Raw genomic sequence first — 25,728 nt, 5'->3', positions numbered from 1 at the left:
ACAGTTTAATTCAACCAAATGTTTCAACAGCTGTGTTGTGGAAATCCATAAAGAGCTTTGGAATTACCAAAGGACGAGACGATGACGAAATAAATATACCCTTGGAAAAACTGAACGATCATTTTTCATCTAACTGCACATTAAATGCAGCGCTGAAACAGGAAGTTCTAGACGGGAATTATGCAAAGACGCGAACAGATAGAGAAAACTTCTACTTCCGTCCAGCAACCCACTCACAAGTCAGGTTTGCTATAAATCGGATAACATCAACGGCAAAAGGAAATGACAGGATAGGAATAGAGATGATAAAAATTATTCTGGATGTGATATTACCTGCACTAATTAACATATTTAACTCTTCCCTTGTAGACAGCACATTTCCCGAAATATGGAAAGCGGGCATTATACGTCCTCTAAAAAAAGTAGCTTCCCCTTCTGAACCATCTGACTACAGAGCCATCTGCATACTTTCTGCTTTATCCAAAGCGCTAGAGTTCATCGCTCATAGACAAATAACAGACTACATGACGACTTACAACTTATTTGACCCACTACAATCTGGTTTTCGTCAAGCACACAGTACTACAACGGCACTACTGAAGGTCACAGAAGACATCCGAGAAGCTATGGACAACAAGGAAGTGACAGTTTTAATACTCTTAGATTTGAGCAAAGCTTTTGACTCTGTTGACATTGACATCTTGCTCTCGAAATTGTATTCCCTCCATTTCTCGGACAGCGCCCTCCTTTGGTTGCATTCCTACCTGCATGGCCGTCGGCAGTGTGTTACAGATAGAATAAACAAATCAACTTGGCGGTCTGTGCAGTGTGGTGTGCCCCAAGGGTCAGTGTTAGGACCCCTTCTTTTTTCCATTTACATTAATGATGTCTCCCAAAACCTAACGCATTGCAAATACCATATTTATGCTGATGATGTACAAATGTACCTCCATACATCTCCAAATCTAATACTTTCCGCCATAGACAAAATCAATCAGGATCTAACATCATTTTCTTCTTGGTCTTTGAGATGTGGGCTTAGGTTAAACCCAGCTAAAACGCAAGCCATCATCCTTGGATACCCAAAACTACTCACGAAGGTCAATCGACCAGAGATTCCATCTATAAGGTTGTGTAATACTAACATACCATTCACGTCTTCAGTAAAAGTCCTAGGCATTACTTTCGATGATGACATGTCATGGAAAACGCATATCACGAACATCACCCAGAAAATATTCTCTGCATTGCACATGCTGCGCGGGTATAAATACTTATTTCCTGAAAAACTAAAAAAAAATGTTGGTAGAAAGTCTGGTTTTCCCTCATTTCGACTATTGTGACGCGATTTATAGAGACGCTCGAGGCAAGTTATTGAGCAGATTACAACGTGGTCAAAATGCTTGTGTGAGATACGTCTGTAACCTACGGTACTATGACCACGTAACTCCTTCATATAACCATCTATCTTGGCCCCGACTAGAGATCCGTCGCACTGTGCATTCCCTATGCCATCTCCATAAAATCCTTCATTCTTCACAACCATTTTACCTTACTTCATATTTCAAATACTTATCCTCTTATCACAGTCGTAACACCAGATCCACTAATAATTCCATCCTTGCTTTACCTACCCACAGAACTGCCATCTATGATAAATCATTCACAGTAATTGCCTGCCGTGAGTGGAACCTCCTTCCCGAAAATATCAGGGGGTTAAGCGCTATTCACACTTTCAAGGAAGCACTTTGGAGACATTTTATGCACCAGTAAGGATCATCTGTAAACTTGATGCTGCTACTTACAACCATTCTATTGTTATGGATGTCCTGGTAGAGAGTCTAAAATTTTTATCCGATTTGTCTTTAAAATCAAATGTTATGTACTGCCTTTTTTTTTTCACATGTAGGATATTAGTTTTAAGAATTTATCCCTTTTTATGTCTGATTTATTTAATCTTAATTTAATCTTAACTTAATCTTAATTTATTAATTTAATCTTAATTCATTTCATCTTAATGTAATCTCACCATTCTTGTATTATTATTAATTTAATTTGTATTAGACGTAGTTATTGTAATACAATGCAACATATGTATATTTCAGTTCCTGGTTAGATGGAAGAGAAGGCCTGAAGGCCTTAATCTTGCCAGGTAAAATAAAACATTACTAAACTAAACTAAACTAAACTATTTGCAACTAGTGCTGTGCCATCATTTAGTTCTATACCTCTTATCTTTAAATCATTAGAAACCGAGTCTAACCATAGTCACCTTGGTCTCCCTCTACTTCTCTTACCCTCCATAACAGAGTTCATTATTCTCCAAGGTAACCTATCCTCCTCCATTCGCCTCACATGCCCTACCACCGAAGCCGGTTTATGCGTACAGCTTCATCCATTGAGTTCATTCCTAACTTAGCCTTTATCTCCTCATTCCGAGTAGCCTTCTGCCATTGTTCCCACCGGTTTGTACCAGCAATTATTCTCGCTACTTTCATGTCTGTTATCCTGATTCCACTCAGCTTTCCCTCCTGTAAAGCAAAGTTGGTCTGCAAAAATTTGTCCAGAACTGACTTCCTTCTCACTTCAACTCACTTCAATGGTTGTCTTAATCATCGACCTGATCAATATGGCTGACCATGCGATTTTTTACCTTATAAAAACAATCACAATAACAACGAACATAATCACCAGTTAATTAGTTACCGTGACAATCAGTTCCATGTCTACAATGGCAGCGCTGATGGACTCTGCATCAAAAATCTAAATTCATGAATATCTCTTAAACCTCAAGCTGTAAAAGATTTTTTCTTTTTTCTTTACAATCTGTTTTGCGTCTCACCGAGACAGACAGGTCTTATGGTGATGGTGGAATAGGAAAGGGCTAGAAGTGGGAAGGAAGCGGCCGTGGCCTTAAGGTACAGCCACAGCATTTGCCTGGTGTGAAAATGGGAAACCACGGAAAGCCGTCTTTAGGGCTGCCAACACTGGGGTTTGAACCCAGTATCTCCCGAATGCAGGGGCTGCCTGGCCGAGGCGGTAAAGGCGTGCTCGGTTCGCCCAGAAGGATGTGGGTTCGAATCCCCGTTAGGAAGTCGTCAAATTTAAGAAACTAGATTTCCACTTCCGTAGGTGCGGTTTAACGATTACAAATAACAGTTCTTTTTCCCTGCATGTTTGCATGTTTTGTCCTTTTTAGGAAAAAATTCATGCACCTATCTGGTGATTGAGTAAATATTGACGTAAGCCGGATGGCCCTGAGGTTCACTCAGCCTACACCAAAAATGAGTACCAGGTTAATTCCTAGGGGCAAAGGCGGCCGGGCGAAGAGTTAACCACTCTACTCCACCACGTGCCACGGTTAACAATGGTGGAAGCCTTTACCTTCCACTCCTCCAAGGGCCTTCATGGCCTGTACGGAGGTCTCTTTGTCTTTTTATCTCCCAAATGCAAGCCGATAGCTACGTGACCCAAACTGCACAACCACTTGCTCGTAGCTGTAAAAATCTATGAAAGATAAATGATCGGAAGGTGTAGTTTTGTTACGTACAGATTTTAGGTGGATTAATATTTCCAGAGATACTTTGAAGTTTGTGCAAAATATAATAATCATGAAAATTTCCGATATTGTAGCTGTCGGCTCCTTGGATGAATGGTAAACATCGTTCCCTTTGATTCAGAGGGCCCTAGGTTTGATTCCCAGCCTGCCAGGGATTTTAACCGCATACGGTTGATTCGTCTGGCTCAGGGAGTGGGAGTTAGTGATCACTAGAGCCCGGATTTCCAAGCAAATGCATGTTTTTAAATAAGCTAGTTACACATCTCAAACTTTGCAAATATTGGTTTTACGGTTTAACGATTACAAATAACAGTTCTTTTTCCCTGCATGTTTGCATGTTTTGTCCTTTTTAGGAAAAAATTCATGCACAATGCATATTCTGAAGATTTTGGATTTAACAGCGAATATTTGGACGTTTAATATTGCATAATATGACTTTTCCTTTGACTTTGGCGCATACATAATGTTAACTTGCATGATAGTGCCTTTTACGAATGTTGGTTTGCAGAATTTGGGACCATTTTTCCATGTTATACAGTATGTTTATTATTGAGAGACAGCAAGAATGCATTCCTGGCATCCTATGTGACAACCAAAGTTAGTACATACGGTAGAGGTTCTATAATCCAATTAACCAAGCACTTTCTTATCTGCTGATTGAGTAAATATTGACATAAGCCGGATGGCCCGACGTCGATCTCTGTATTTCTTAGGAATAAGGTGTCCCAGTTATAAATTGACAAATTCTGCATTACTCATTGACGGCAAATTTTTTCATCTATGTTAGACGAGCAAAACAAGATTTTTATCGCACTTCTGTGTCACCGCGTTACTGAGATAGTGGCTTACAAACCTTGGTTTTGCACTGAACCCACTGCCGTTGTTATCCTGGAATTTCTTACCCGGAACCCTCACTCGTCACACGTCTTTGTTATCGCAGCAGGCAATCCTTACCTGTTATTGAGGACATCTAAATGTCTCTTCAATCATCGCACGGAGAAGTAGCTGCGGCAGCTAGACATAAGCTGAGCAAAGTGATCCGTTTAAATCCTTATTTCGAATTCGTCAGGCTTATAAAAGACGTATTGTGGTGAAGATGCAAAAGACGTACATTTTGACTTCACTTTGTCCCAAATGTCTTGATTTAAGTAAGCACTCGTCACTTCTTGTGACATAGAAAAGTCATTTTCTGTGCGTAAGAATGTGCTGACAGATAAACGGATGCATTTAAATCAAGAAAATTTAGAGAAATCAGTTGTTGTTCAATGTTTCAAAAGAAACTTAATTTTGATCGTGCATATTTTCCAGTTTATTGTGCATGTTTTGCCATATGATAGGGCATGAATGCATGCATATTTTCAGATTTGATAGCGCATGAAAATCCGGGCTCTAGTGATCACCTTAATACTCGAAAACTGGGCGTTGGTGGTCATCTTAATACTCATCTCTTCATCTGCAAACAGCATATATACTACCAACCAGCACACACACAAAACTACAATAATGAATACATCTCTCCAAACTGAGTTGGCATCAGCAAGGCCATCCAGTTGTAAAATTGGGCCAAACCCACACCAAGTACTTACCCAAAAAAACTGGAAGGAGGTCACGGAAAAGAAGAAACTCCTTTATCGTTAATCAGGAATAATATTTTACAAAAATTTTATAATGTAGGTACAGTTTATCAATACAGCTAATATTAATAGATAAATCAGACATTTCCTGTTTTAATCTCCTTAAAACTAATTAATAAAGACCCTAGTGCAGTACCCAGATACCTCCTACACTTAAGATATTCAGTTCCAAGAAATTCCGTCAAGCCGTTTTCCCATGACGTTAATATGAACATTCGGACAGACAGACATTATTTAAAATTCCTCCATAAGGAGGCTGCCACAAGGACAAAGTATAATCATCAGGATTATGTATCGAAAATCCAGACTGCAAAACTGGTCAATGCATTAAGGGATGTTTCAAAACGTTCCATACCAAACTTGCCTGTTAAGATAGACACCATCATATTTTCCAAAAGATTAGTTTAAAAAAAAAAAAAGTTTGTGAAAGTATTATTCAAATCTGTAAAATAGATTCCCAGTTTAAACCAAGTACCGGGCTTAGAATCCCTCCTACAGTACAGAGATGACCGGGCATTTAAATCCACTGCGAGTGTTGGCTTTAACAGTTTACAGTAGAATCTAGTAATAATGTTATTCGTTATACAGTACATCCTACGAATTACTATTACAGTTTTCGGGAACATCCAGGTGCCGGAATTTTGCTCCAAAGGGGTTCTTTCACATGCCAGTAAATCAACTGACCCAAGGCTGACATATTTGAGCACCTTCAAATACCACTGGACTGAGTTGGAACAATCCCACCAATCTGAGCTCAGAAGGCCAGAGCTCTACTGTGAGCTACTCAGCCCAGGTATACTAGAATCTATTTATTTTTGGAAAGTTTATTTTAGTGTATATGTGATTGAGTTGTGAAGTGAAAAATACAGTGTATGGACGATAAACTGGATCTAATATTTCATATCATGGCAGAAAATCACATTGGTATGTATGAACTGTAGTTTTAACGTTTAAATAATTTGTAACACTGTATATTATTATTGACTTTATTGGCTACATTGGACCGCTTGAGTCTTCCATGTACACTTTTTCTTTGAAGGTTGCACTGTTTGCTTCTTCTTATCTGCCCAGTACAGGTACTTCATTCATTCTGATTGCAGTGTGCTTGATTTATCTGAAATCTCTACAGGCATCATTTCAGTTGAAAATTTGTGATTCTTAAGAAGGGTGGTAATTTTATTCTTGTTCTCTGCATCTGTAATTTCGAGTCCAACTGTTTTGAAATCCCCTTGAATTTCTTTGATCCAATGCCCTCCTGCCTTCTTTCCCAGATTTCTCACGACTAGTTGTCGTAAAATCCTGTTTTCTGGTAATTGTAAGATGTGAAAGAGATAAGCGGTTTTCTTCTTCATCGTGCTAATAACTGGGTCAATCTCTCGATAGACAGTTTCATTGGGGAGGATTCTCCAGACTCCTTCAACCTGGTACTTTTTATTTATACAAGTTCTAACAATAAATTCTTCTTTCAGTTTTGAGGAGCTGATCAGCAATTCCTTCAGTTTTAATTTGGAATAAGATTTCACAAGCGTAAGCGGCTCCGGACAAAGTTACACTTTTGTAGTGCTGGATCTAATGTCATTAACAGACATTTTTTGTTATAAGTTGACCAGGGGCCTGTTCCACGAACGAACTTTGCAACTTTTCAACTTTGCACTTTTCACTTTTCAAATTTTGCAAAGTGCAAAGTCTTTCTGTTCCACCATGGTCTAGGTTGTACTTTTCAATTTTTTCGCAAAGTGAAAAGTCTTTGCGAATGAGTGATACGATCGAGTTTATTCCATGAGCAAACTGTATAGGCCTAATACTCTACGATTTTAATGCTTTACTTTTCGCGGCGAATTTGACGGTATAATTGTCGTACAGTTTACGTTTTTATCATGGGAAAAAAGGTTATTACAAGTAGCTGACTGTGCTGGAAGTTGTCAAGGATAAACGTGACATACTTCTTCGACAACTTTAAAGATAACCTCTCAAAATATGACACATCAATATTAACGAGAGTAGGCTGCCGCCAACACATTCACACACAGAAGGAAATTTACCCTTCATTAGAAATGCCGTCGCTATATTGAGTGGATTATCAGGCTAACGTACTGTTAGGAAATATTACATTTACTGTAACATCTACGACTTTGGTAACAGTTCGCAAATAATTGTTGTCCCATGCATTGGTGTTACACCGTGCAGCTGGGCACCATTTACTAACCAATGTAAGCATATAAGAATTTGTTCTTTTCCGGAAAGGGATTGACTTCTTTTTGTTACATCTTTCAATAAATGTCCGATCATTTCAAGAATATAATGAGCCTGTGTTGGGGTAATACGAAATCACTCGCGAAAGTCCGTCGAAGTGAGGTTATGAAAATTAATCTCGTCTTTGTACGTTCTCTTATTGGATTCTTCATCACTGTCCTCACTTGATGCTAATAAAAGCTCACGTCGTAACGTGTTTATATCACTAAACCAAATTCTACGCCGAGAAACTAGTGTACATACTTGTTAATTAACATATGAAAAGGGAATCATCTCTTTGCAAGATTTATGAAAACTTTTCACTTCATTTCTTTGCACTTTGCATTTCTGTACCAATGGAGGAACATAACAGGCTTGAAAAGTGAAAAGATTCCTAACTTTTCACTTTTCACTTTTCACTTTGCAAGTTAAATTTGAAAAGTGATGGTGGAACAAAATCTGAACTGAAAAGTGCAAAGTGAAAAGTGAAAAGTTGCAAAGTTCGTTCGTGGAATAGGCCCCAGGTTAGAAATTGTGTTTTTTTTCTTTCATTTTGTTGGTTTTATTTATCCATGTTGCTTTCTCACTTAAGTTGTGCATAATGATTTCTCCACGGTATTTAAATTGTAGGACTATGTTAATTTTTTTATCATTTATGATGACTGTTTATGTCAAGGGACCTTAGTTTTCTCAAAGGATATTTGTAATCCTACTTATAATGCAATTTTCTGGAGACTGGTGATCTGAGTACAGACTTCTTCCATGTCAAGGGCTAGAAAAGCTAAATCATCTGCAAACCCTACGCAGTTTGTCCTTATTGAGGGATTTGCTCCAATTTTGATTTTAGGTGGGTTTTCTTTTTGCCAAATTTTAATGATGTAATCTAGAGTTACATTGAAGAGCAATGGGGATAATCTGTCACATTGTCTGAGGCCTGTATTTATTGGAAAAGCATTTAATATTTCTCCCCTGAACTTTACCTTTGAAATTGTGTTGGTTAAAGTTAGTTCAATAATTTTTGTTAATTTAGGCTGAAGGCCATATGAATTGAGGATTTTTAAAAGAGTGGGCCTCTGTATACTATCATAAGCCTTTTTGAAATCTATGAATGAAATAAACAGCTGTTTATTTCTGTATTTGTAACATTCCATTATTAATTTCAGGCTGAGAATATGGTCTGGGCAACTACTGTATTGGCAAAATCCTCTTTGGTATTCTCCGAATTGTGGTTCCAGAATGGTTTTTTTTATCCTATTGTAAATTATGCGGGAGAAAATTTTGTAAGTGCAGTCCAAAAGGGTTATTCCTCTGTAACTGCCCGGATTAGTTTTATCTCCTTTTTGAATAATGGATGGATTACGCCTGAGGTCCAATGTTCTGGGATTTTCTCTGCGATCCACATTTTGACTAGATGCTGATGTAAATTTATGATTGCTGGTTTCCCTGCATTTTTCCAGATTTCTGCAAAGACTAGGTCTTCACCACATGCCTTATAATTTTTTGGTTCCTTAATTGCGAATTCTACCACATTGATAGCTGGAGAATCTATTAGATCTGGGGTGGTTAAAATGAGTGTGTGTATTTATTTCCAACGTTTCCAGTGGGTCATCGCAATTTAAAAGCTTGTTGAATGTCACTGCGAGGATCTCTGCATTTTCTTGATTACTATGGGCTAACCTTCCTGATTTATCTCTTAGCATTAATATTGGGGGCTCATATTTTTTAAGGTATTTGCCAAAAGTTTTATAATAATCTCGTGATTGTTTTTTTTTGTTAAAACTCTCCTCTATCCTTTGTAAGGTATTTGTAAGATGTTTGCGTTTGGTTTGTCTGATGATTTTACGGATTGACTTTCTTTGTTTTATTAGTTCTAAATTTGATTTGTCCGATTTTTTGACTTGATGATTTATCCAAGCTTGGTGTCTTCTCTCAATTGCGTGGTCACATTCTTCATCCCACCATTCATGTTTTTTTCTAGGATTTGTTGGAGCTAACTCTTCTGCTATCGATTTTAGTTTGGTGGTCATCTCTTCTAATGTATTAGTGTTGACAGATCCTTCTACTGTTTTCCTATAGCACTCCCTATTATTTATTAAGGTGGTAGGGTCAAATTTTTTTCTATTTTTATTTGGGGGTCTTTTCTTGTGGTGGTGGTGGTGGTGCTGGTAATTATTGTTTTAAGAGGAAGTACAACTAGGCAACCATCCTCTATACAACACTAATCAGAGAGATAAAAATGGAAGGGATCCAACACTTCGAAAAATGAAGATATCGGCCAAAGGAAGACAAGGACCACGAAGGGCGTGAAAATGAAAGACTCCCTAGCCCTCGCAAACCTAATATCGTCGGGGTCGGAAAAGAACAAGAGTTGACCAAGAGAGGTCGGATAGGATAGAAGAAAGTTAGGAGCCTGGCACAAGTAAGTGGAAGCAATGCCAGCACTCAGCTAAAGGTCCCATGGTTGCCAACCCACGCTCCAAAGTTCAACGCCCCTGCGGCCCCTTTTAGTTGCCTCTTACGAGAGGCAGGGGATACCGTGGGTGTTATTCTTTCACATCCACCCAAAGGGGAGAGGTCTTTTCTTAACCCTTGCAGTTAATCTTATTTTGATCTTAACAACACAGTGATCTGACCCTGAGTCTTCCCCCCCCCCACTCTGGACTTTGACATTGCAGAGTTCACGATGGTAACATTTATCCATGCAAACGTGGTCCAGTTGCCATTCACCTTTTCGGAAATCAGGATGTTTCCAAGTTTTTAATTTGTGAGGTTTCCTTTATAAAGCAAGTTGATTTTGAGATAAGATTGTGGTTTCTGCATAATTCAACCAATCTTTGACGGTTTTGATTCGTCCTCTTATGTGCTAGCCATTTTCCAAGGACATCTCAGTACCTTCTTTCTTGTCCCAGTTGTGCGTTGAAATCGCCAAGGAGAATTTTAATGTGTGATGGAGGTATATTGATTAAAGTTTGATCCAAGAGGTCCCAGAATTTTTGGGCTTCTTCTTTATCCTTTAGTGTGTTATTTTTCTGATTAGTGGAAGCATGTTCGTTGATAATTATGTAGATGTTATTTGCAGATTTCAGAGTTAATGTTGCAAGTCTGGGAGATTGAGATTTAAATTCAATGACTGAATCTGTGATTTTGAGATTTATTAGAAATCCATTGCCATTTTTCATCACTCGTTTTCCAGGGATTCCTTTATACAGTCAGTACCCTTGTGATTCTATTGGGTCTTGAACACTATTTCTTATTTCTTGAAGGGCCATGATTAGAATTTTATGTTTGTCCATGATGTCAGTGACAATCTTTAATTTTCCAATTTGGCACAAAGAGTTAACATTGTGTGTCAAGAAGAAAGAGATTTGTCTATGTTTAATTCTTTGAAGTTTTTGTGTAGATGCTGGCTGTTGAGTTTTCAGATGTTCCAATCCATCATAATCTTCCGAATGACAGCCCACCACATCCGAATGCTGTTTTTTCTGCAATATATGATTGCACTCGGTAGAATTCTTCTTCAAAAGACTTTTCACGGTCGACTGTCTAGGGTGTCACCTTGAGATGAGGATAAATCCTCCAGTTACAATTCTATGTTATTTAGAAAGATGAAGATGAGAGATGAAGGATGATTTTATGAAACTGTGAAGAAGGCTTTCTGCCTTATTTCATCCTAGTTGTTCAGGACTGGGAGTAGGCATTTCCTCCATATTCCGCAAACATTATGGTTTCCCACTGGGCGATGGGGTCGCCACATCCCTACTGTATATTACTGTATATAAATTTTATAAGCCTAATATATTTTGAAATACTGTTAACAACGTGGTGAAATACCTTAGACTGATGTATGGTACTGCAAATTGCTGTATAGGCCCTTTATTTTAACACTGTCGGTTTATGAGGCAATTCTGTTTTCCAACCGAGGGTCAGGTCCCAAACAGGCCGGTTAAGAAGACATCTAACTTATAAAATACAAAGATAAATACCACCAGGCTGATAGACTTCGAATTCCTCGTCTTCCTTCCTTATTTCCAAAAGCAGTTCGTGCTTATTATCGTTTGACAGAATCTCTCCGATGGGATCGTCATCTCGCCCTTCAAAACTGTATTCTATGGTGCTCTGTGCACGATCAAACTTGACTAGGCGACATCGTTCCAATGGAACTATTCCTTCCAGTCTCAGGTCCTAAAAGAGAGAGAAAAGGAACTGGTGAAAACATGTAAGCCACAGAAGAGGAAACATATGAGCTTTGCAAACGAGCCTTGCAGAAGTAAGTGAAATCAACGTCATATTCAGTCTGGTGCTTCAAGATAACATACATGGGTCACCAAACAAAAACCTCTGGAAAATCATTAATCAAAAGAGATTATGTTTATTTGGAGATGCAAGAAAACATGGTACATCTTGATTTTATACCAATCTTGGAGTGGGAACAAAAGGAAATACACACATTATATCAAAATACCACACAAAATTGCTTTCTCATGAACAAATCAAAAAAGAATAACTATTTGCACTGTGGCAGAAAAACTTACTAGCATGAGAGAGAGAGATAGAGGATGATGATGATGATGATTATGATGATGATGATAATTCACCAGATGGATATCCCACTATCTCATCAAAAGTGTCCTCTGATATGTTATCCAGCAGTGGACACTACTGTGGGTGGATGGTCTTTCTACAGCTTGAATTCTCCAGAAAGGACTGTCTGTCAGGTGTCATGAAGTCTTCGGGGTAATGGCAGACCATCCTCCCTACAGTGATCTAAGAAGTGTACCCCTTTCCACTCAAATTATTTATAAGTCCTGATTTCTCCCTACTTGTATTCATTTCTGTCAGAATTCTTCATATTTTAAAACCTTGTATTAAATAACAATATATTCAGGAGGGAACTACAAAATTAATTAATTTATGGTATTTACAATGCACAAAATAATGTTTTTCACTTTCTTAACGGTATGCCTCGAGTGTGTGGAAGCATTCAAAGCAAATGCTTGGATGGAGCCCTGGTTGCTTTTCACAGGTTTTACAGAAGTGGACTGTCTCTCTCCTCCCTCCAACAACTTTCCTGTCACTGCAAACCTTGCAATCCTTACTTTTTCTTTCAGGATGGGGGTACAGCAGGTGTAACTTGCCATTCAGCCTCACTTCTTCATCTGTTGAGGAAGGTCTTCCCCTGCTCTGTGTATTCAACATATTTCCTACAAATTGTCTTTATCAAGTTTTTCCTGAACTTCAGATGGGTGATTCCATTGTTACCTTCTTTGAAGAGTAGGAAGGCATTCACTATTGTGATCTCCAGGAGACAGAAGAACATTTTTCTCCACTACTTCACTGATTTACGTGTCAATGGGTATGAGCTAGCATAGTGGTCAGAAGATCAATGCCACCCATGTATTGATTATAAGCACATACGACAGTAGGTTTCTCTACAATTTCCTCGGCACCTTGACGCCTTATTCTTTGCACAGGCTGAGTGGAATTGTCATAGAAAATGGACAGCATAGCAATAATTCGCTTGTCCTTCAAACCAAACAAGAAGTGTTATCTGTTCGGAGTGCAATAATGTCATGTTGTTTCATTCTCTTTGTTGCGGCTTTTCTCACTTGTAATGGCAGACCTCTCCTATTTACCATTACAGTGCCTATAATATGGACTTTTAGTTTTAGTAGCTCGGCTGCAAGGTCGTAACTGGTATAGAACCGGTCCGTAAGGACATGAAACCTGTTTTCGTTGGTGGCTTCCAAAACTTTTGTAACCAAATGAATAACTATCCTGCAAGTGAAGGTTAAATCTGGCCTAACAAGTGATTGTGTGGTTAATGAACCATAATATGGTTCAATAGCACATACGTATCTGGTACTCGAGTCTGACTGTACATAAATACACAGTCCCCACTTTGTCGGTTTCTGCTTATTGTAACACTTGAACACGACACGACCCTTGAAGCCTACAGTGTTTTCATCAACACTCGGATTCTTTCCTGGAATGAAGTGTTCCCTGAATTTTGTGTCCAGGTACGACACTATATTTCTGATCTTCAAACCTCTAGAATGTGGGCCTGCCTTATCAGCATCAGGGGAAGAAATATGGAGATTCCAGAATATCTGTAGAAATCTGTCTCTAGAGAACACATCTTTGTAGAACACCTGCTTATCCAACCAGTCTTCACTAAAATAATCCTGAATTTCTGCCTTACTGTTCATCCCCATGTTGATAATTACACCAATAAATGCCTTCAGCTCTTCGAAAGTCACAGCTTTCCAAGAACACCAGATCTCTTCTGAAGTGGAGTATTTTGCTGTATTTTCATTTCAGCAAATTTGTTCGTCTCATGGACAATAGAGGTTAGCAACTGAAATGAAAAAAATAGCTGCTAATCCTGCATCACCAGTTCTCCACGATCTCCAAGGTATATTTTAAGTCAGAACTGTATGACTGGGGCCGGGACGAGTCATAATACTACCGCCTCCGCTATGATTTCTTGCGACGCTGGTATCGCTATCATCACTTGAATCACTAATGGATATATCACCTTCATTACCAGATTCCAAATTTTCGTCACTTTCATGGTCATTATCAACAAAATCAGCCGAAATAGACTCAAGAATCTCAGCTTCAGTCAGACTGTGCGCCGCCATGTTGCTTCACTCGACTGCTTTCCATTGTCAAGGAAACGGAGCAATTTTGCCGAGCAAAGAGAAACTAAAACACTCCTATTTGGTTTATTTCGGTTTCCTGAAGGGACAAGCACTTACGAAACGAAGTACGAAAGTCCTGGCTTGCCAGGTAACCTAGCAACGAGCGGCGAAACATAGTGTCGACTCAGGGTCGACACACGAGCTATAACGCTAAGTGACGGCTTTCGACCTCAGGTCGACACACGAGCGGAAAGGGGTAAATAATAATGTGGATAGCTGGGGATCTGGAGTGAAATTGTTCTAGTTCATCCCATAGGTTTTCAATAGGATTAAGGTTTGAGCTTATTTCCTTTTCTGGAACCTTATTGTCCACAAACCACTTACAGACCCAGCCTTACAGTAGGGAGCATTGCCATGTTGAAACCCTCAGTGACCATCCCCAAAATGGTCTTCTACTGTAGACAAAATGTCCATCTTTAACATGCTCTGTAGTATTAACAGAAGACTAAGTCCCCCACACCATTACCCCACCTCCACCAAATTTCACTGTAGGCACTGTACACATTGGCATATACTGTTCTCTTCAGATCTGCCCCATCCAAATCCTTCCCATTCGATTGCCACACAATATAGTGCGAGACAATACTCCAAATCACACATCTCCAGTTGTCCACAGACTTTCACCAGTGTTCATCAGCAAAAAGCATGCTTTCTGGACAGGTGCTCAAGCCTAGAGGTCATGGTGCTAGCAGCACTATTAGTGGCACCATGGAAGTCATCAGCGATTGTATCACATGATGTAATGTGATTTTTACGTACCACCCTCTTCATTGCTCGATGGTCCTCGTCAGTCAATATACATGGCCTACCCAGTTGTGGTTCTTACAACGAACGCTATTTGCTTTACATCACACCGACACAGATAGGTCTTGTGGCGACAATGGGATAGGTAAGGCCTAGGAGTGGGAAGGAAGCGGCCGTGGCCTTAATTAAGGTACAGCCCCAGCATTTGCCTGGTGTGAAAATGGGAAACCACGGAAAACTATCTTCAGTGCTGCCGACAGTGGGGTTCGAACCCACTACCTCCCGGATGCAAGCTCACAGCTGTGCGACCGTAACCGCTCGGCCAACTCGCCCAGTGTGGTTCTTTTATGGTTGCATCATCCCGTTGCAACTTCGCATCAGATCCCCAGCAACTGACTTGGGTAACTTCAGAAGGGTAGAAATGGCCCTGACTGATTGCTTACAGATATGACAGGAAATAATGATAACAACAACAACAACAACTAATAATAATAATAATAATAATAATAATAATGATAATAATAATAATAATAATAATAATAATAATAATAATAATAATAATAATAATAATAATAATAATAATAATCATGCGGCCTCAGCAATTGCGTGCAGACATTTAATGTGATGTCATCTAACCTAACTATGTGTCAATTTTGACGTTCCCTTTTACTCCATCAGATGGCAGAGTAAACCGGATCTTTCTTCTGTGATCTATGGCAGAGTTTGAATTAATTTTGTAGGATAAACAACAAATGTGCTGCCAGAGATTTTTAACGCGATGACATTGCACAACGTAGAGCGTCAAATGGACTTTTCTCTGCCCCTCAAAAATCCAACTATCTCTACAGCGTTTGAATCCACAGTTTTGGGATTTGAGGCCAGCACTATCACTAATCCACAGAAGGAGCTACCATGTAAGTTTGTGGCTATCAGGCTATCACGTATTTCTTTTACTACATCAGAAAATCTACAAAGCAGAATACCTAAGAGTGATAAAGTACATACCTTGTATGCAAGCTCAGTAGCTTCCCTTAGGGTGTCTTGATTTGAACAATACAACTTGGTTTCTTCCAGCGAATTCTTTGTAGGATGATAAACAAACAGCTTTATCTTGCACATTACCATTTCCTTTTCTCGTCGCTTACGGTCAAGTTCTTCTCGTTCCTGAATTTTCTTGAGAAGTTCCTGTGGGGCAAGAGAAAGATAGCATATAAGTACGATCATCAACTATTTTAAAAAATCAGTTCCATGGTACAGAATACTAAAACAGACCTGACAAAAAAAAAAAATATGTGACAGAATTTAGTGTTGAAAATTGATTACAAACCATCTCCATAATTCTACAGTTTCAAGAGAATAATTTAACATTATGACCAATTAATGAAATATAAGAAAAACAATTATATTACATCTGAAGAATAATGGGTTTTAAAATATTAATTGAATTTTCACACCATATACCTTCATGTTACAATTTTTTGTTATTAAGCTTGTTGTAGGCTACACCAACAAATTGTCAAATTCTAAACACAGAAGAATTTTCAATATTTCACAAGATTACTTGTCAAATCGCTTGCAATACTTGAAAAGTCTTGAGAGTGAATTAGAACATGCTCTAATCGGTCTAAGAATTGCCAAATCTTTGACAAAATTGGCCAGTGGAGTATTAAAGGTGCAAGTTAGGCCACTAGGCATTGCTGGGAATCAAAACAACAAAAATGGATACGTCTTCATGGCCAAGGGATGTTATGTGTATATTAATTGCCTATTTTCAGTGGGCTCTTTAAGAGTATCACAATAAAATGAATAAAACGGCAGAGTACGAGGAGATTGCAAGAGAAATATCTCAAGGAAGAGAGCAGCTTTTATGTTTATTACAGTACGGTAAACTATAACTAAACACCATCAGCAATGTTTGATTTATGACAATCTTCACATTTATTATTACACTCCACAAACCTACTATGGTGTCGTAGCAGGCGGAGAGGAGATACTCCGACGTAGCACATCCCAGATGGCGGATAGGGGGGGCCCATCGGCTTGCCGGCGGACTTGAGCGAAATAAAATAGCTCTCGCAGACCAAACGCACAACAACCTCTGTGGTTAACAACCATAGTTGTAAATCGGAGCTACTCCATTTAAAGTTCATTAACTTTGATAGTCAATACGGCAAAGTGTTTTAGGAAAATAATTCCACCGTCCTGTCCAATCAGGCTTCAGGAGAAGGCTACTTTGGATTCGGTGGGTAGCCAACTGAGAGACAGCAATGAGTCGGAGCATTTGCAACCAACTAAACTTAAGAGGATTAAACATCAACAAAAATTAACTACATTGCAACATACAAGCTTACAGTAATTCTCTCTGTAAAATTGGAAAAATTAGATAACAATCAATGTTAATAGTGGCCCTGCAAGAAATGAGAAAGATGATGGACGAACCTTTTGAATCACAAGGTAAGAGAATTTCTAATGGGATACCTGACTGAGGAGTTAAGAATCAATGTCCCCAATTTGGAACAGGATTTTTAGTGAATTTAAAAATATATTCTATAATTGATTTTCAAGCAATATTACCAAGAATTGCAACTCTCACTTTTAACACAACAAACAAAATTTATACAATATTAAATGCCCATGCCCTTACTAATGAAAAAAAAAATTCTACTATGAACAAAGAAAGAAGGGGATAAATTTTGGGATCTCCTTGAACACATAAAAAACAAAGTAAATAAAAATACAATTAAAATTTTATTAGGGGACTTTAATGCCCAATTAGGAAGGGGAAAAAAGTATAGAGATATAATTGCAAAACGGGCTCCACATAAATTTACAAACAAGAATGGTCAACGACTTGTTGCACTTTGTAACAACAACGTATTTCAAAAGGATACCAAACAAGCTTAAAATTTGGAAGCATCCTGATTGGAGAAAAGGGGAATAGCAGGTAGACAATGTTTGTATCGATAAATTTTTCTGTAAGGAAATTTATAATGTAAAAGTATTAAGAGGAATAGATACTGGTTCTGATCACTGCATTGTCAATATTAAACTCAAATTCACACCACTAAAGAAGAAGAATAATATCAAAACTAATAAAGTAAAGAGGAATTATGACCCACATCAGTTAATAAATAATAACAAATATAAGGAAGTCACGCAAAAAAATAAAACTGATGGATGGCCTTGAAGAACTGATCCGAGTTCTCAAAAAACAAGCTGAAAATTTAGTTCCATTGAACCCTCGTAAAAAACATAACTGGTGGACGACAGAATGTGATGAAATTCAGAGAGAGAGACATTAGGCATGGTTAAAGTTCCAAGCCCATAAATCAGAAGAAAATGCTATCAACCTAAGAAATATCAAGAAGAAATTCTCGCAAAATATTTGAAAAAATTAAGAGAGAATTTTGTAAGGATATAATAAACTCCACTGAATTTAATTATCATAACACCAATTGTAGAGACTATTATAACATTTTTGGAAGACAACTACAGAAATATACTCCTCCTACACTTATGTTGAAAGATGAAAATAGAAAAATGGCACATAGCAGTAGTGAAAATGCTGAGATTATGGCAAAAGCATTCAATAAACTTTTGAACTGTGAAGAACCTAAGAAACTATTAAAAATTAATACAAATACTCCAATAAAAACCAAATTTAATAACACAGACCCTCCAACATTTCAAGAATTAGAAAAAGCACTAAAAGAACTTAAAAATTATAAGGTATGCGGAGAAGACCAGGTTTTTGTAGAGATGTGGAAATATTCAAGTAATACGGTTCAGATTTCCTTACACAAGGCTTTAACAAAAAATTGGATCACTGAACAGTTTCCTTAATACACCCTCTGCATAAAAAAGGAGACAAGAGTAATCCGGATAATTATAGAGGATTGTCTATCTTGGACTGCACATACAAGATTTTTTCCAAGATCTCATATGGAATGATTAAAGATCAACTAGAAAAAGAGTTAGAAGAATGCCAAGGAGGCTTTAGACCCTGGAGAAGTTGTGCTGAACACATTATCACTCTAAAATTAATAATGGCATACAACAGAAAACAAAACAAGCCTACAGTAATAACATTTGTTGACTTTAAGAAGGCATATGATTGTATACATAGACCTTCAATGTTAAAATTTTTACAGAATTTCAGACTCCAACCTAAATTAAACTCATTGAACCTACTTTAACTAATACCACATCAAAAGTAAAGTTTAGAGGAAAGGTTTATGAACCATTTTTTATTAAAACAGGTTTAAGACTTTATCACCATTACTATTTAATTGTGCATTAGAATTTATAATAAGGGAATAGTACAAGGTCAACGCAAAGAACATAAAAGTTGGAAGCTCCAAACAAAATTTAAGTTGAAACTGTTTACGATTTGTTGATCTTGCTCTATTGTCTAAACAATATTCAGGAAACTCTACCCCAAATTAAATCTCTACAGGAAATACCACAAAAAATAGGTCTTACAATATCCTTTGAAAAAACTGAGATCATGTTTACAACCCCCCCCCCCCCAATTGGTAAATAAAATAACGGCAAAATTAGGACATTATAAAACAGTCGCACAGCCAGAAATAACTTGTGCTATGTTGTCTGATCTATTGATAAAATTGTTCATAAATTTAAGAATTTAGGAGAAATAATAAAATCTTTACATAACCTTAACACCTACAAATGACGTTATGACAATAAATACACAGCAAAAATTATGTTGATATGATCATAGTCATGGGACCAAAAGGACAAAACCTATTTTCTTTTTTCCTCTTCCAAAAATCAACTGCACTGGCTAGAATTTAAACCACATTTGCCTCAGTGAGAAGTAAGTGACAATCACGTCTCAAAATGAAGAAACACAGCATCCTCATGAGATGGCAGAAAGCGTGGAGGAATTCTCTTCAAACACACATTTATTTATTTTTTCCCCTTGTAGAGTGACACTGTTCCAGGGTGAGGGATTTCCAAGAATCCTTTGCACCAGACAGGATACTGACGTTTAATACCTCATCATTCTATCACCATTAAAATGAATGCCAATCATTGTAAAACCTGCACAGACCAGAAATGAAATTGTGAAATTCTTCTTGAGAAAAAAGGAAGTAAACAGAACTAAGAGTTATATTGCTTACCTTGATATGTGGTGGAAAGTCTTCAACTCTCATGGCCTCACAATTTCTCTTCTTATCTATTTGCCTGTACATCAACATGTATGCATTTGTACTTGAACTGTAAGCCCCTGAGTAATACCCTCTCATTGGACCGCCTCCAAAGGTTTTAGTTATATCATCATATGTGATCTGGAAAAAAAAAGAACATTTCATTTCTCTGTATGAAAATGCACTGTAAAAAAGGAAGTATTCATATGTAAAGAGGCAATGTTACAACTCTTCTGTGTTGTCGGATCTAGTTTCTTCCCCAGTGGGGTAAAAGAGACAGGAGGAAGGAAACCAATATTCCTTGTGATAGATACAAAGCAAGACTGGACCACTGAAGAATGTGCACACGTTGTAGATGCCTCCAAATGTCATACAATGGCGTGGACATGAATAATGCCATGAAGAGAGTGTACACAGGGACTGTTCTGTGTGGTTAAGTGCAACTTTTTAAGATAATCACAATTTTCTTAATATTTTAACTTCAATGAGAACAGTCTTAGAAGCTGTATGGAAAAATGTATTCGGTACTATTAATTATACAGTATTTTAACCCTTTCACTTTCAAGCTCTCAACCGATGGACGTGTGAAAACTGTCAGCCACATTTACCACACTATGCACACATTTCTTTTAAAATTATATGGAAAACACACCAATAAAGATATAAACATGCAAGTTTGTAAACTTATAGCATATACATCACTTATGACCAATGCAAGTAAGTCATGTCTTATCATTGGCTTTTACAATATGAAAGTGACTGAGGTATGAGCGATACTAATAATGCCATTCCTTATGCAGCCAGTCCCTGCTATGAATGGTGTGAAAATGTTGCTCACAGGGTCAGTTGGTGCATGCATTTCAGTGGGCTTGGCAGACTGATATATAATAGCAACTTCTGGCTCTGTGAGGAAAGCAACAGGAAATTACCTCACTCCTCATTTCCCTAACACGCCTCTTCAGTGATGCCTACGCCATCTATGACAGCTGATGGCAGAACTATTGAGGATCCAACCAGCCTTAGGGCTGAGGACTGAACATACATACAAAGCATGGTAGATATCAAGATTATATGTACATTATATCCAAGGATAGATTAAAATGTATAAAGAGATGTATCAATGAAAAATGTCAGTCATATTTTGCAAATCTCTATTCACACTTACATCACCGTCTGGAGGTGCTGGGTTATCATCATCATTTACATTTTCTGATTCGGAAAAAGAAACATCATCACTTGAATAATTGTCAAGATATTTCATATCATCGTCAGCTAAATGAACACTCTTCAAAATGTCGCACACAATAAATAACTAGGCCCAACCTAACTGAACTATACCTAACAATTCACTACGCATCTGATTACCTAAGAAAACTATTTAAATAGTGAACTAACGACTAACATATATTGTCTATGATACTGCTCAATTTCGCAACTAAAATGGAGAGAAATATGGGCAAGTTTGCCACCAACCACGACATAAACAAGACACGGACCTCCAGTGAGCACATTTCAGACTAATCATCATCATCATCATCATCATCATCATCATCATCATCATCATGTGTCCCACTCCAGTAGCCCGGGTGTGGTTTACAAGCCTCCTCCACTCCTTTCTGTCTTTCCAGTATTCCTGCTCGATTACTTCCGCCACATCCAATCCAGCTTCTCTAATGTCCTTCAAAATCTGATCCATCCACCTTCTTCTTGGTCTTCCAACTGGTCTCTTTCCCTTAACTTCTCTTTCCAATTCCCTTCTTACTACCCGTTCCTTTCCCATTCTTTTTACATGTCTGAACCATCTCAGTCTTGCTTTCTGTATGTTCTGTACTAACAGTTCTATATTTAGCTCTTCTCTGATTTTAATATTTTGAATTCTCTCTCTTCTTGTCTTTTTAACCGATGTTCTTAAAAATTTCATTTCTACTGCTTGGATCTTACTATCTCGTCTCTTATTAGTTACCATCGGTTCTAGTCCGTATGTTACAATTGGTATGAAATACTGTTTATATAATGTTAATTTCGTTCTCTTGGGTACTTTGTCATCCCATAAAATCTCTCTGATTTTATGATAAAATGGTGTACCTTTACTTAGTCTGTTATTCATTTCAGAGTTGATTTCATTACTTCCATTAATAATGCTACCCAGATATGTAAACTGTTCAACATTCTCTAACCGTTCTCCGTCTATGTTCACTTGGCTTCTCTTTTTCTCTTTTCCACAGTGCATGACTGTAGTTTTCTTTTTACTAATTACCATTCCAAATGTCCAGTCTCCTTTGTACATCCTTTTCTCCCTTTCCCCAAATCACATCATCTGCAAATACCAAACCATTCACTTCATCACTACTGATACTCTGATTTACACGTTTTATGATTTCATCCATCAATATAATAAACAATAATGGCGACAGTGCATTTCCTTGCTTGAGACCTTTTCTTGTATAAAATGTTTCAGTCACCACTCCCCACTTGTACACTGCTTTTACTCTCATGATACATTTTTAACTCGTTAATTAATTATGTTGATGCATTCCTTTTCAGTCAGCATTCCCATATATGTTTTCTCTTAACTGTAGGTATCATAAGCTTTCTCCATATCCAAAAATACAAAGATGATTTCCTTGTTCCTTTCCAGATGTTTTTCCATTATAGTTCGCACTGTAAATATCAAGTCTATTGTTGATCTATTTGGTCTAAAACCATATTGTTCTTCCTCTGTTTGTATTATATCCCTCATTCTTTTGTCTATGACTTTCTCCATTATTTTTAGCCCACGTGATAATAGGGTTATACATCTATAATTTTCACATTTCTTCCTATTTCCTTGTTGCCAATCTTCAGGTATCCTTTCATCCTTCCATATGGCATAGAGGGCTCTGTATAGCCGCTGTATTCAGGCTCTAAGAATATCTATATATATGGATAGTCTGCAGTTCCTGCAGAGTATAACGCGAGGTAAAACTGTACTCTTCTTATTCCATGCAAAATGTTGCTATCTAGCGCGTAAATAACAATATACAGGAACACAGAAAACAGAAACCATAAGAAAAAAGGAGACTGCAATTTTTTGGACATATTTACAGAATGGATGATTCCAGATTATCAAAAAGATTTTTCAAGTACCTAGGGGACAAAAAGGCAATAACAAGCTGGATTCAAGAAGTAAAGAAAGATCTAGAAAGAAATAATATAAAAGAAGAAACTATGGACAGAGAGATTTTTAGAAATAGGGTAGTAAGTATGGAAGGATTCCAAGGAAGATTGAACAAGAAACCGGGTGCGAAGTGATCCGAGGACAGAAAGAAACAGCATAGTGAAAGGATGAAAGAATATTGGAACAAACGGAAGAGAAAACAACAAAGTATGAAGAATTGAATTGAGAAGCACATGGACCTTAAAAGGCCTCATCGGAAAAAAGAAGAAGAAGAAGAAGCAGAAGAAGAAGAAGAAGAAGGGCCAGTAATGGCAGATCATTACCAAGACCATTTTTATAGAAACCCTGGGTAGCAACGGATCGTTACCTTGAAATCGAAAGGGTTAACTTAATTACCTCCTTATTTATTGTTTGTCATTATGACAAAGCATACTAAGAAAAAAAAAAAATTTAAGAAATGACATGATTAAGGTTGCAGAGGAAATATTTACAATGTGATATACATAATCTACTGCCAGAGTGGACAAATAATTTCTCAAAATCTGACAGGAACTCTTCAGCATCAGTACTGTATACCTATGTCCTGTCTTTCCATTACTTATACTGATTTGTTGGGATTCCTTTTCCTCCTGTGTCTACTCTGTATTTCTAGTCCCTTGCCACCTATATTCACTCATATTCATATGTCTTTTCCCTCATCCTGTGTTTATTCGGCTTTGGGAACAATGGCAGTAGAGTACTCGGAATTAGGAGATAAAAGATAAGTTAGGAATGCACTCGATGGGTGAAACTGTACACATAAACCAGCTTCGGTTGTGGGGTTATGTGAGGCGAATGGAGGAGGATAGGTTACCTAGGAGAATAATGGACTCCCTTATGGAGATTAAGTAGAGGGAGACCAAGACAGCGATGGTTAGATGCAGTTTTTTAACAATTTAAAGGTAAGAAGTATAGAACTAAACGAAGCCACATATCTAGTTACAAATAGAGGATTCTGGTAGCAATTAGTAAATTCACAGAGGCTTGCAGACTGAACGCTGAAAGGTATAACAGTCGATAATGAAGATGTATGTATGCAGCACGTATGTCTAATTCTATACTTCCCACATCAAGGAGGAAGATATATCAAGTTGGCCCCTCAATGAGCGTAATATTTTTTACTGAACTTTCGTGTTCATCAGACTGAAAAGCTTTTAAGTTACAACCCTGTGAATGGTCTTGCCCTCGCATCTCAATCGCGGGAAAAGATAAATTGAACAAGGAGAACACATTAGAACAACTTTTTCTGATAAAAAGGCAGAGGCTTGATATTGGACCAATTGAAATTCCTGATTTTGAGACCGCATGTACATTATCAAAAACTTTGCACAAGGAGAAAAAATCAAAATCACTTAAAGTTCCCAAATGAATGATTATTTACATTATATTTCTGCATTTATAGTACCAATGATCAAGTCCACCTCCGTAGTGTAATCGTTAGCGCTGTAGCCGCCGTCCTCGGATTCCCAATACTGCCAGAAATGTAAAATTGGCATTAGGGCTGTTGTGTGTTAAAACTATACATGCAACTCATTTCCACTAGAGGTGCGCCTGAAAAGAGTTGCACCAGCTCAGGACGACATGAATTTACGCATGATTATGCATTTGTAAAATATGGTATTTCAGTGAGCTATTGGTATTGTGTAATGTAGACCTATTTCTGTAATTATATTTGCATACTGAATTTTAGAATTCATTTCGTGAGGTTGTGACTGAAAATTATAAAATTTCACACATTGCTCTGTACTGAAATACGGTCCGACTCCATGGCTAAATGGTTAGCACGCTGGCCTTTGGCCACAGGGGTCCCGGGTTCGATTCCCGGCAGAGTCGGGAATTTTAACCTTAATTGGTTAATTTTGCTGACACAGGGGCTGGGTGTATGTCTCATTTTCATAATCATTTCATCCTCATCACGACGCGCAGGTCGCCTACGGGAGTCAAATCAAAAGACCTGCATCTGGCGAGCCGAACTTGTCCTCGGATACTCCTGGCACTAAAAGCCACACGCCATTTCATTTTTACTGAAATGCGGTATTAAACTGGCAATCATTAAGATTATGGTTATAGAATACAATAGTGTGTCTACTATTATGGGCCGGTGACCTAGATGTTAGGGCCCTTTGGACAACAAGCATTATCATCAAACATCATCTACTATTAAGATATATGTGGTTTAAAAAACTGCCTACTGCCACTTACTTCGCAAATATAACATTGCTATAATTATTTGTTTGTAATTGTTAACCTATTTGTAAAGAATTTTAAATAAGTTTTGTAAAGTGTTATTTTGTATTAATTAAAATATCTAAAATGAGTTACTTCTTGCGATTTATTGCTAAGATCCACTGTCATATCAAATCAATTTTGACAGATTGTGAAAGAAAGTTCTGTATTACAGTACCTATTAATGCAGCCAACAGTAAGCACACAGTTCTGCGAGAACGTTAAGGCATTAAAAAATAATAATCTGAAGACAGCACAATAAAAT

The 25,728-nt window shown here is 37.7% G+C and overlaps 1 protein-coding gene across 12 annotated transcripts in view; it reads right to left on the bottom strand.

The window, feature by feature from the left end:
* The window catches only part of Usp47 (ubiquitin specific protease 47), a 225,358-nt gene that overhangs the window by 92,113 nt on the left and 107,517 nt on the right, over nt 1-25,728 (bottom strand). For all 12 annotated transcript variants that reach the window (XM_067156578.2, XM_067156582.2, XM_067156579.2 and 9 more), the window contains 3 exons: nt 20,015-20,182; nt 15,876-16,055; nt 11,409-11,607 (listed from right to left, as the gene is read on the bottom strand). In XM_067156578.2, coding sequence (XP_067012679.1) covers nt 11,409-11,607; nt 15,876-16,055; nt 20,015-20,182 — 547 coding nt within the window. The remainder of the gene's footprint in view (nt 1-11,408; nt 11,608-15,875; nt 16,056-20,014; nt 20,183-25,728) is intronic.

Source organism: Anabrus simplex, chromosome 12, assembly GCF_040414725.1.
Source record: "Anabrus simplex isolate iqAnaSimp1 chromosome 12, ASM4041472v1, whole genome shotgun sequence".
NCBI classification, from domain to species: Eukaryota; Metazoa; Arthropoda; class Insecta; order Orthoptera; family Tettigoniidae; genus Anabrus; species Anabrus simplex.
Note: the sequence above shows the minus strand (reverse complement) of the source record. Positions and strands in the feature narration are given on the sequence as shown.